At 52.2% G+C, this 11,924-nt stretch overlaps 2 protein-coding genes across 2 annotated transcripts; one reads left to right on the top strand and one right to left on the bottom strand.

The window, feature by feature from the left end:
• The first annotated feature begins 2,546 nt into the window (after positions 1-2,546).
• WDR55 (WD repeat domain 55) lies at positions 2,547-7,929 on the top strand. The gene is made up of 7 exons (XM_010388168.2): positions 2,547-2,843; positions 6,312-6,412; positions 6,493-6,580; positions 6,690-6,869; positions 6,969-7,068; positions 7,157-7,326; positions 7,411-7,929. The coding sequence occupies exons 1-7, from the start codon at positions 2,653-2,655 to the stop codon at positions 7,730-7,732; spliced, it is 1,152 nt and encodes a 383-aa protein (XP_010386470.1). The 5' UTR covers positions 2,547-2,652; the 3' UTR covers positions 7,733-7,929.
• Positions 7,930-8,865: 936 nt separating this feature from the next.
• Positions 8,866-11,405, bottom strand: DND1 (DND microRNA-mediated repression inhibitor 1). The gene is made up of 2 exons (XM_030927730.1): positions 10,483-11,405; positions 8,866-9,820 (listed from the first exon to the last, which is right to left on the bottom strand). Exons 1-2 carry the CDS (start codon positions 11,291-11,293, stop codon positions 9,363-9,365), a joined length of 1,269 nt encoding a protein of 422 aa, XP_030783590.1. The 5' UTR covers positions 11,294-11,405; the 3' UTR covers positions 8,866-9,362.
• Between the last annotated feature and the right edge of the window lie 519 nt (positions 11,406-11,924).

Below are 11,924 nucleotides of genomic sequence, written 5' to 3' on the forward strand. Positions count from 1 at the left end.
GATGCTTTCTAGCCAGTGTGCCTAGTAGAGAAGGGAATAATGATCCTCACTGATGGGCAAGAGGTGGATAAAGGAATGTAAGGATGATTGGTTTCAAATGTCAGACTCATTCAGGCCCATCTTCAGGCGTAGTCCCTGGACAAAGATTTCTTGGATCCTGCAGTCAGCCTAATGGGCTGCTAATCTGATCCCCAGGCTGTGAAGGACTGGGCTCTGGATGAAGGCATCTAATGAAAATCACTTATGGGTGACAACCAAAACCTTTTATGAGTTTATGTCTTCCTATGAGCTTTATTAATGTTGAGTACAAATCACTGCCTCCTTGGCTAAAAGTGTAACCTTACGGAAGTGCTTTGGGTTTAGAGCTAATATGGTGTGGCCCTGCAGGTACAGGAATTCCTATCCTAAGCCAGAAGGGTTTGGTGCCCCTCATCACCCTGAAACATTTGCCAAGGCCCAGAATAGGTCTGTTGGCCTTTGAATCACACCATTCCCTTCCCTTTTCTTCCTTTCTGCTCATTACCAGCACTTTGGTCTGGTTCCCATCATTAGGTGTCACTACTGCTTCCTGGCTAGATGCCAGGCTGCCACTGTCTACCCTGAGCCCAAGATTTGTGGCCTCACCACATCCAAGAAAGCTAGAAAGTCACCTTAGCCTTGTCTTTGACTGTATTCACCTTGGTAGGACAGGTATTTGTGAGGAAGCCAGCATTGTGCATGGCACATAAGAGGCTGAAATTGGGCCTTGCTGCACTAGCACCTAGAATGGCTAATTTCAGACAAATGACACCATGGTTCCATGGATGTAGGCAGCAGTCCCAAGTATTAAAAATGGTCACAGAGACATGGCACAGATGAAGACATCTGGAGAGTCACTAAAAGCAAGACCTGGGGGTTGACTGTTGGTTTAAAATTCCGTTTCTGAGGCCAGGCTCGATGACTCATGTCCCCAGTCTCAGTGCTTTGGGAGGCCAAAGCAGGAGAGTCGCTTGAGGCCAGGAGTTCGTGAGCCTATAGCTATGTAGGAGGATCGAACCGAAGAGTTCAAGGCTGTGGTGAGCTATGATCACACCACTGCATTCCCAGCCTGGGTGACAGAGCAAAACCTTGATTTTTTTTTTTTTTTTTTTTTTTTTTTTTGAGACGGAGTCTCGCTCTGTCGCCCAGGCTGGAGTGCAGTGGCCGGATCTCAGCTCACTGCAAGCTCTGCCTCCTGGGTTCACGCCATTCTCCTGGCTCAGCCTCCCGAGTAGCTGGGACTACAGGCGCCCGCCAGGTCGCCCGGCTAGTTTTTTGTATTTTTAGTAGAGACGGGGTTTCACCATGTTAGCCAGGATGGTCTCGATCTCGTGACCTCGTGATCCGCCCGTCTCGGCCTCCCAAAGTGCTGGGATTACAGGCTTGAGCCACCGCGCCCGGCCAAAACCTTGATTTAAAAAAATTAAGAGGCTGGGTGCAGTGGCTCACGCCTATAATCCTAGCACTTTGGGAGGCTGAGGTGGGAAGACAGGTCAAGACTTCAAGGCCAGGTTGGGCAATGGGAGGCTGAGGTGGGAAGACAGGTCAAGACTTCAAGGCCAGGTTGGGCAACACAGTGAGTTAGTTTCTACAAAATATACAAAAATTGGCCAGGCGCGGTGGCTCACACCTGTAGTCCCAGCACTTTGGGAGGCCGAGGCGGGCGCATCACGAGGTTAGGAGTTTGAGACCACCCTGGCCAACATGGTGAAACCCTATCTCTACTAAAGATACAAAAAATTAGCAGGGTGTGGTGGCATGCACCTGTAATCCCATCTACTCGTTAGGCTGAGGCAGGAAAATCGCTTGAACCCGGGAGAAGGAGGTTGAAGTGAGCCGAGATGGAGTCATTTGCACTCCAGCCAGGGCGAGACTCTGTCTCAAAAAAAAAAAAAAAAAAAAAGACAGGCGTGGTACCGCATGCCTGTAGTTCCAGCTACTCCGGGGGATCGCTTGAGCCGAGAGGTGATCGTGCCACTGCACTCCAGCCTGCGCGACAGAGCAAGACCCTGTCTCAAAGCAAAACGAAACAAAAAAATTCTTGGGAACTGGGCACTGCTTGTCCAGCTCACTGAGTTTCTGTAGACAAATTGTAGGAACTGGCACAGCAAACTGGCCACAAAGATGTTAGGGGCGTGGATAGCAGCTGCTTGAGCTGCCTGCTGTCCGAGACTCCTGTATGTCATCGCGCAGCGTGGGATTTTGCGACTTCCTGGCAGCCCTGGCTGTCGCTTGACTTGATCTTGGGTTTCACCAAGCCACGAAGGACTAGCGTCCCTCTCTCCTATCCCAAGGGCATTAAGCCTGTCTGAAGTAGGAGAGTAAAAACTTACACGCAGTTCCCAACTTTACGTGTCGTGACTAGGGAGGGAATTGACGGTTGCACAGTTTACCTAGGCCAAACTGGGCCACAGCCCGACAAGGAACTAGCAGATCTCTCAAGCGCAGTTCCTTCGCTGCGCTCCACCCACACCAGCAGAGGCCAACCGACCTCTCCTGTAAAAGGGAGAACGTCCCGGCGACACTTCCGGCCCCGCCCCCCGAGGCGGAAGCGGAGTCCCAGGCTACTCCGCCCGCGGTGTGGGTGGTTCCGAGGCTGACTGCCCTGCGGCGGCGCGGCTCGCAGTCCTCAGCATGGACCGCACTTGTGAAGAGAGGCCCGCTGAGGATGGGAGCGACGAGGACGACCCGGACTCCATAGAAGCCCCGACCCGGATCCGGGACACTCCGGAAGACATCGTGCTGGAAGCTCCGGCCAGTGGGCTGGCGTTCCATCCGGCCCGTGACCTACTGGCTGCAGGGGACGTGGACGGGGACGTGTTCGTGTGAGTGCGGGGCAGGGCCGGGGGCGCTGGGTCTGGAAGCTCCCCGGGGATGGAGCTGGGAACAGGAGAGGGGAGAGAAAGTTGCAGGGAGACAAATTTTGCGAGATTGATTGGGTCCGATTCATTCAGTAACATTCAGCTCTTATATCACACCAATCTGTTGAAAGAACTGGAATGTCGTGACAGAGCCCAGAGACCGTAGTAGGACAGAAAGCCCTTTAAGGCCTTGTTATTTCCCAGCGGATTATTATTTATTTACTTACCTATTTATTTTTGAGACGGAGTCTTGTTCTGTCGCCCAGGCTGAAGTGCAGTGGCGCGATCTGGGCTCACTGCAACCTCTCCCTTCCGGATTCAAGCAATTCTCTGCCTCAGCCTCCAGAATAGGTGGGATTACAGGCGCCCGCCACCATGTCCGGCTAATTTTTTTTTATTTGTAGTAGAGACGGGGTTTCACCATCTTGGCCAGGCTGGTCTTGAACTTCTGACCTCGTGATCCACCTGGCTCGGCCACCCAGAGTGCTGGGATTATAGGCGTAAACCACTGCGCCCGGCCTCCTACCGGATTATTATATTGTGCCCGAAATAGGCTCAGCAGACCCCTTTAATTGATTTTTCAAACCAGAAATCTTGGCTCACGCCTGTAATCCCAGCACTTTAGGAGGCCGAGGTGGGCGGGTCACCTGAGAGGCTGGAGCTCCAGACCAGCCTGTCCAACATGGTGAAACCCCGTCTCTACTAAAAATACAAAAATTAGCCGGGTGTGATGGCGCGGGCCTGTAATCCCAGCTAGGCGGGAGGCTGTGGCAGGAGAATCGCTTGAACTTGGGCAGTGGAGGTTGCAGTGAGCCAAGATCCCGCCACTGCACTCCAGCTTGGACGACAGAGTGAGACTCAAAAAGAAAACAACATAGGCCAGGGGCAGTGGCTCCCGCCTGTAATCCCAGCACTTTGGGAGGCTGAGGCGGGCTGAACACAAGGTCAAGAGATCCAGGCCAGCCTGGCCAACATGGTGAAACCCCGTCTCTGCTAAAAATAGAAAAATTAGCTGGGCGTGGTGGCACACGCCTGTAGTCCCAGCTACTTGGGAGGCTGAGGCAGGAGAATCACTTGAACGCAGGAGGCAGAGGTTGCAGTGAGCTGAGATCGCGCCACTGCAGTCCAGGCTGGCGGCAGAGACTCCATTTAAAAACAAAAAAAAAACAAAAAGAAAACAACATAAATCTGTGCAGACACTCCCTTGATTAAAACCCTTCAATGGTCTGCTTTTAGGATTTAGTACAAACTTCTCAATCCCGCTTTCAACGCCCTGACCATCTGTGCTCATTCATCCATACCTTTTAAAAATATATCTTGGGGCAGGCGTGGTGGCTCACGCCTGTAATCCCAGCACTTTGGGAGACCAGGTGGGGTATCACCTGAGGTGAGGAGTTGGAGAACAGCCTGGCCAACATGGTGAAATCCCGTCTCTACTAAAAATAGAAAAATTAGCTGGGCGTGGTGGCGGGCGCATGTAATCCCAGTTTCTCGGGAGGCTGAGGCAGGAGAATCGCTTGAACCTGGGAGGCAGTGAGCCGAGATGGTGCCATTGCATTCCAGCGGGCAACAAGAGCAGAACTCCGTCTCAAAAAAATAAAAATAAAAAAATCTCGAAACCTCAGCCCCTTTGCACATGCTATTCTGTCCAGAAAACTCCTTTCTCCTCACTTTTACCTAGTATCTCTGAGTTCCCTGGGTCTCTTCCCTCTTCCTCTATCCCCAGACTAAAATTGGTTACCTATTAGATGCTGCCATGACACCAGGTGACATGGTACCTTTCCCTTAGTACTGAATGGTTGGTAACCATACATCCATTTGTGTAATTATTTGAATGCTGTCTCCTTCACTAATGTTTTTCAAATGTCTTTGACCTTGCCTCTTAGAGAAATACCTTTTACATTATATATGCTGATACAATTTCTGATTTTATTCTATTATTGTGTGCATGTACACAAAATGCTGATTGTAGCTTACTAGTCTGTTATATGACTAGAATATGAAAAAACACTGTTCTGGAGTGTACTGTGTCGTCGGTTTTGTTCTCTATTTTATCTCCAGCCTCTAGTTTAGGGTAGGTGCTCAATACATGTTTGACTTTGAACGAAAGATACAAGTTAGAGGCAGTGGAAAACTTGAAGATACTGTGCTTATCAGATTTACTTAATGAACTTAAACCTCAACCCCCCATTAGCTGTAATGGCCTTGAGCGTGTTAACTTCTGTATTTTCATCTTTGAAAGGGAGAATTATACCTACCCTTGCAGAGGGTACAAATTTGCAGTACGCTGCCTAAGCAGCTCTTCAACAAACGTAGGTTCCCTTCTACTACTATCCATATTTATGGTGCCAGGCACTTGGGAGTTGCCGTAGATATCCACCTTTCTTCACATTCCACACAACTTTGTTGCTTCCCTTAAAGGTCTTAAAAAAAGATTCTGGAGGAAAATTCTTGGTTCTTCCCTTCCCCACCCTCAGCCATGACTATTGTGAAGAGGTTCCTTTTCAGAGGATTAAATTCAAACTTCTACTTGGCTCACGTTGTCTCATGCCCACCCCAGCCCATCTTTCCAGATTCAGTCATGCTACTTTTCTGCTACAAAGAACCCTCCTCATTCCTTATCTCTGCTGCCTCCAGTATCTGGCCCTTGCTGTCGGCCAGGTAAACTCTACTCTTGTATGATCCAACCTACATGTCACCACCTTAGCTTTCCAGGGCTCTCTTCTCCCTTCCCAAGTATTCATTCAATCTGTGAATGTTTATTAAGCTACTTTTTCATGTTCAGCACTGGGACAGAGAAAATGAGCAGGCTCAGTTCTGCCCACCTGGAACTCACTGGCAATTAAGCATGTATTCATTCTGCTCTTTTTGAGGATCTGCTCTGAGGCAGGCACTGGGGGTATTCCGTAAACAGTACTCACCTCAAAGTTGTTTACAGGCTGGTGCCTCTTCCCCACCTCCATTTTGATCCTGCCTCTTTTTTAGCACGTACTCTCAATGTACTGTAATTGTGGCTTTCTGTAGCTCCTGCAGACCTGAAGTGCAAGAGCCTGCTCTACCTTACTGATTTCTACATTTCTAACTTCTGGAGCTGGTTTTTTGTTATTGATGTAAGAAATATTTCCTTCACAGTGGTCCAGACCCAATCGTTGTCCAGGCTGGGGCTTTCAAAGATGATAAAGAGGGGTTGGGTGGGATCACAAAGAAATCTTGAGCAAATATACCTTGAATTAATATATATTGAAAAAAGCAAGACCTAACATCTCAAACTCACTGAAAATGGAGAAATGAGATGGTAAACTTTTTGGGCTTGGAGGTGTAGAAGCAGGCACTCCTAGGTAGGTGGGAAGGCTGCTCTGTCTAGTGGGTCTCTGCACTCAGTGCAACCCAGGATGGGTCTGGAGTCATTTACTCTCCTTCCCCTCTCCCCAGCTTTTCCTACTCTTGCCAAGAGGGAGAAACCAAGGAGCTCTGGTCATCGGGTCACCATCTCAAGGCCTGCCGAGCTGTGGCCTTCTCTGAAGATGGGCAGAGTGAGTACTGGGGAAGACAACCAGCAATGTGGTGGAAGGGAGCAGTGAGCAGCACCATGACCTGGGCACCTTTTCCCCAGAGCTTGTTACTGTCTCCAAGGACAAAGCCATCCATGTTCTAGATGTGGAGCAGGGGCGACTAGAAAGACGTGTTTCCAAGGCTCATGGGTAAGGAGAGCAGCCAATTCTGTGTATGCGCATGGAGGTGAAGGGTAAGGACCAGGAGGTCCCCACTGGGACAGAGATGCTCCAAGAAGTTCTACATCTGTGTCTCTAGTGCCCCCATCAACAGTCTTCTGCTGGTGGATGAGAATGTTCTGGCCACTGGGGATGACACGGGTGGTATCCGTCTCTGGGACCAGCGGAAGGAGGGCCCCTTAATGGATATGAGGCAACATGAAGAGTACATCGCAGACATGGCTCTGGATCCAGCCAAGAAGCTGCTGCTGACAGCCAGGTACAACCTCAAAGCTGCCTTGCCTTCCCTCCTCTCTCTGTGTGAAATGTCTTCCTCACATGGACCTTGAGTCTAAGCCTATTACGCTACTCTCTACAGTGGGGATGGCTGCCTTGGAGTCTTCAACGTTAAGAGGCGTCGGTTTGAGCTGCTCTCAGAGTCTCAGTCTGGGGATCTGACCTCTGTCACCCTCATGAAAGTATAGCTGGGTATGGTGGGATGGAGGGGTGTATGCTGGGGGCTTAGTCTAAGGCAGCTTCCACATCGTTTTCCCTATTTCCCTGCAGTGTGGGAAGAAGGTGGCCTGTGGCTCCAGTGAAGGTACCATCTACCTCTTCAACTGGAATGGCTTTGGGGCCACAAGTGACCGCTTTGCCGTGAGAGCTGAATCTATCGACTGCATGGTTCCAGTCACTGAGAGTCTGCTGTGTACTGGCTCCACCGATGGAGTCATCAGGTGAGGGAAGCCTGGACAGCCCTTAGGTCACAGGAAGGGCAGACCCAGCTAGCCAGTACTCAACACTGTTGTTTCCCTGCCCAGGGCTGTGAACATCCTACCGAACCGAGTGGTGGGCAGTGTGGGCCAGCACCCTGGGGAGCCTGTGGAGGAGCTGGCCCTTTCCCACTGTGGCCGCTTCCTGGCCAGTAGTGGCCATGACCAGCGCCTCAAGTTTTGGGACATGGCCCAGCTGCGAGCTGTGGTGGTGGATGACTACCGTCGGCGCAAAAAAAAGGGAGGACCACTGCGGGCTCTGAGCAGCAAGACTTGGAGCACTGATGACTTCTTCGCAGGACTGAGGGAAGAGGGAGAAGACTCCATGGCTCAGGAAGAAGAGGAGGAGACTGGGGATGACAGTGACTGAGGGAATCAATTGAATCTCAAGACAGGTCCTCACCAGGCAAGAGTCTTGCTTATTGAGCTGCATCCCCAGAGAAGATATTATTTTTTTAAAAGACAGGGTTTTGCTGTCATCCAGGCTGGAGTGCACTGGCTTGATCATGGCTCACTGCAGCCTCAATGTGCCCCGGCTCAGGGTGTCCTTCCACCTCAGCCTCTGGAATAGCGGGGACTACAAGTGTGCACTACCACACCAGGCTAATTTTAAAATTTTTTTGGTAGAAACAGGGGTCTGTGTTGCCCAGGCTGGTCTACAACTCCTGGACTCAAATGATCCACCTGCCTCTGCTTCCCAAAGTGCTGGGATTACAGGCACGAGCCACCACACCTGGCCAAAAAACATTTTTTTGAGATAGGATCTCACTCTGTCACCCAGGCTGGAGTACAGTGGGTTGATCATGGCTCACTGCATCCTTGACCTCCCGAGCTCAAGTGATCTACCTCAGCCTGCCTGGTAGCCCAAGACTTGGCATGTGCCACCATGCTCGACTAATTTTTGTGATTTTATTTTTTTGATAGAGACCAAGAGTTTCACTATGTTGACCAAGCTGGTCTTGAACTCCTGGACTCAAGTGATCCTCCTGCCTTGGCCTCCCAAAATGCTGGGATTGATATGAATTTTTCAATTCAATCCCAGCTGCCTGGCTGGATATGAATTTTTTTTTTTTTTTGAGACAGGATTTCGTTCCTGTTGCCCAGGCTCGAGTGCAATGGCATGATCTCGGCTCACTGCAACCTTCGCCTCCTGGGTTTCAAGTGATTCTCCTGCCTCAGCCTCCCAAGTAGCTGGGATTACAGGTGTCCATCACCACGCCAGGCTAATTTTTGTATTTTTAGTAGAGACAGGGTTTCTCCATGCTAGCCAGGCTGGTCTCGAACCCTTGACCTCAGGTGTTCCACCCATCTCAGCCTCCCAAAGTGCTGGGACTACAGGCAAAAGCCAACACACCCGGCCTGGATATATATTTATAATACCCTACAGTGCAGCACAAGATGCATTCAAAGCGCTGATATGAGGAAGTACTTGCCCCGTAGCAGCTATTCACTCTACCAGTATAAGACAAACTCTAAGCTAGGGCAAGATAGCACAGACACAAGTATATACTAACCAGGGGTTTAATATAAATACAACCAGCATAGAAAGACCCAAAACTACACAGAAACCAAAACCAGAATGCCATGTGGTGGAGCCAAAGGGCAGAATTTCTGACCCCTTTGGCTCAGCTGCCCCTCCCCGCAAATAAAAACCAACAAAGAAGACAAATCAGGACAATAAAGAAGATTCATGCTAAGCTGTGGCAGAGGGGGGAAGGTATGATCGGGTGGGTGTGGGACAAGGAATGGCCGTGGAAGACCACAGGGTCAGCTTGGACCCTGGGCTGGGAGAGGGAGGGCAAGGCCCCTCACCACAACTTAAGCCAAACCTAAGCTGCCCCAGATGCCGTAGTTCCCTGTCCCAGCAGGGAGGCTGATGGCCTGAGCCCATGCCCCTCCCCACCTTTGGGAGTCAGATAGTGGCCACCCAGGCCTGCTGGGCTGGGGCCTGACACAGGCTCTGCCTGCCCATTCAGGCTGCCTGTGGAGAGAGAACGGAGTCACTGTTTAACTATGGTACCTGCCTCAGCCCCAGCAGACCACAGGAGGCTGGCCCCAGACTCACTGAGTGCCTGCAGCAGCCGAACAGACACAGCATCCTTGGCCACCTCATGCCCATCCTGGCCATCTAGGGTCAGCACAACCCAGATGAGGCCACTAAAGGGCACCGGATGCCCAGGAATCACCACCTGGTACCAGAAGCGGTGCCAGCCAGCAGGTCCTATGCCCAAACACTTAGTGAGGAACACAGGGCTGCCCAGCTTCATTCGTTGGCACAGCAACTGCAGGGTAGCCCGAGCCCCTTGGGACCCTAACTTGTCCCTTGCCAAGGCCAACTGGCTGCCCTCTGGTTGTGGGGGCCGCAAGGAGGGACCCACAAGCTGCTGGCGGAGTCGCTGCTTCAGGTCTGGCTTGAGCCACTCCACAGCCACCTGCTCTCCACAGAGGTGTGACTGCCCTGCAGGAAAAAGGTAAAGATAAGGGCAGGTCTAAACCCTGGGCCCAAGCCTCCACAGTCCTGTAATGTGTAGCCTTCGCATTTCCTGGTAATGTGACCATGGGTAAGAAAAGAAGCCTTCAGGCTCCATTATTTGCAAAGGGAGTATAACACAACTGCTACCTTACAAGTTTCCTTGGAGAAGTACTGGTTAATGCAGGCTTTGTCTACCTCATAACCATCATAATGGCTAATCTTTACTGCCAAAAGTTGCTGTAAGTCAGTTAGTATGCTAAATACCATACACCCATTATGTTACTTAATTCTCACAACCGTCTGAGGAAACAAATACTATAGTAAAAGGCTCAGTTGGGTTCCCTCGAGCAAATCAATTTCTCTAACAGTTTCCTCAACAGCTTGAGGGTCCTGTGCCTATTATGCGGTGTGGGTGTGGGGGAATGTTGAGGATTAAGTCAGGAGATAATGCTCGGGGAAGTGTTACCAATTTAGGTAAGTGGTGGTGGTAGCACCATTGGAAGTTTTAAAAATCTGAGATCAAATAGTAAAGGGTTGCAAATTCTGGCATGTTTGACTCTAAGATCTTGTAACTTTAACAGCTATGCTCAGTGTAAAGTGCCTGGCAGAACGCGTTTGGCCCCAACCAGCCCCCCGCCACAGCCTACCTTCCACCAGGGCCTTTTTGGCCATGGCAGCGGCCCGGTGAGAGCTGAATTTGAGCAGAGCGATCTGCCCAGGCGCCGGTCCGGGGCTGGGCAGCAGCCGCGCCTCCTGCAGGCCGGGACCCAGCGGCTGCAGCGCGAGCAGCAGCGCGCTGCGGGTCAGATTCAGCGGCAGGCCGTCAACGCTCAGCTCACACTTCTCGGTGCTGCGGCACACGAGCAGCGGGCAGGACGGCCGCAGCGGATGGTTGTGCAGCGTGGCGATGGCGGCCTGCGCGCCGCGCCGCGAGCTATAGCGGGCATAGGCGAAGCCGCGGTTCAGGCCGCTGAAGGTCATCATCAGGCGGAACTCGTAGAGGCGGCCCACGCGCTGGAACAGCGGGATAAGCTGGTGCTCGTACACGTCCTGAGGCAGCCGCCCGATGAACACCTCTGACCCAGCTGGCGGCGGGCTGCCCACCCAGCCTGTGGGAAGGGGGTATGCAAGGCCACCGTCAGGCGACGCTTTCGAATTCTGAGCCCACCGACCCAGCGCGCGGGGGTGGGAAGCGATGTGAACCAAGGCTTGTGAAATGGGCTTACACCCGTACCCTGGGTGGCTGGCATAATTAGGTGACTGCGCTAACCAAGGGGCTGGCACAGAGTAGTTGAGATTGGCCCCCTCCCTCGACGGGGCGGGTGGACGTGGAGCCACAGTTCCTCCTTTGCTGGGGGATATAAATCCGGGTAGTTTGCAGTTCCCGACTGCTTGGGGCAGCCCCTCCCCCAAAGGGGGTTGGTGTAGCCGGACAGGCAGAGGTGCTGGGACTACCATACCTGGGGGTGGCCCGCCATACTTCCTCTGCCCGTTCACCTGCACCAGGCGGATGCCTGTCTCCCTGACCCACGCCTCCAACGCCGCCTTGTTCTCTGGATTCACCCTCTCACACCACAGCTGAGAGGGAAAGGAAGGTTGGAATGGCGGATCGCCAAGTCCGCCCCCACCTCTTCTGTGGGTACTGGGGTCCCTAAAGCCGACCCCCGCTCCGGCGCCGGCCCCCAAGTTGCCAGCCGCTTACCTCACAATCCCGCTTGGACTGCATGGCCCTCCCGCAGGCCTCCTCTTACCCTCTTTATAACTTCCTCCCCACCAGCCTCTGGAAGCTTCCCTACCCCTCCACCCCGCAAGCTCTCATTGGCTCTGAGCGCGACCCCGCCTCCCAAGGGGGTGGAGGTATCCACTGCACGTGCGCCTCCCGGGCTTCGCTCAGACCTTCAGGTGAAAGCTGCAAATTAGTGGATGAGTACCTACGGGGACTGCCTCCCGAGGAGGAGGAGCTCCCAAGCCGCAGGGTGGACGCTGGAGACAAGAACCTCAGAGTCACAAGTTTACTGTCTTTCTCCCTTTTCCATCCCTACATTGGTCTGCCGGAGAAGGTGGGGTTAGGCATCAGTGACACGCAGGC

This window comes from Rhinopithecus roxellana, chromosome 3 (genome assembly GCF_007565055.1).
Source record: "Rhinopithecus roxellana isolate Shanxi Qingling chromosome 3, ASM756505v1, whole genome shotgun sequence".
Taxonomy (NCBI): Eukaryota; Metazoa; Chordata; class Mammalia; order Primates; family Cercopithecidae; genus Rhinopithecus; species Rhinopithecus roxellana.

What these genes read in the sequence shown, in the direction of transcription:
- WDR55 (XM_010388168.2), top strand. Translation starts at nt 2,653, where the DNA reads ATGGACCGCACTTGTGAAGAGAGGCCCGCTGAGGATGGGAGCGACGAG. An exon ending in AAGCTGCTGCTGACAGCCAG is followed by an intron (nt 6,870 to 6,968) that starts GTACAACCTCAA and finishes TACTCTCTACAG; the next exon opens with TGGGGATGGCTGCCTTGGAG. An exon ending in TCCACCGATGGAGTCATCAG is followed by an intron (nt 7,327 to 7,410) that starts GTGAGGGAAGCC and finishes TTCCCTGCCCAG; the next exon opens with GGCTGTGAACATCCTACCGA.
- DND1 (XM_030927730.1), bottom strand. Translation starts at nt 11,293, where the DNA reads ATGGTAGTCCCAGCACCTCTGCCTGTCCGGCTACACCAACCCCCTTTG. An exon ending in CAAAAAGGCCCTGGTGGAAG is followed by an intron (nt 9,821 to 10,482) that starts GTAGGCTGTGGC and finishes TTTTTCCTGCAG; the next exon opens with GGCAGTCACACCTCTGTGGA.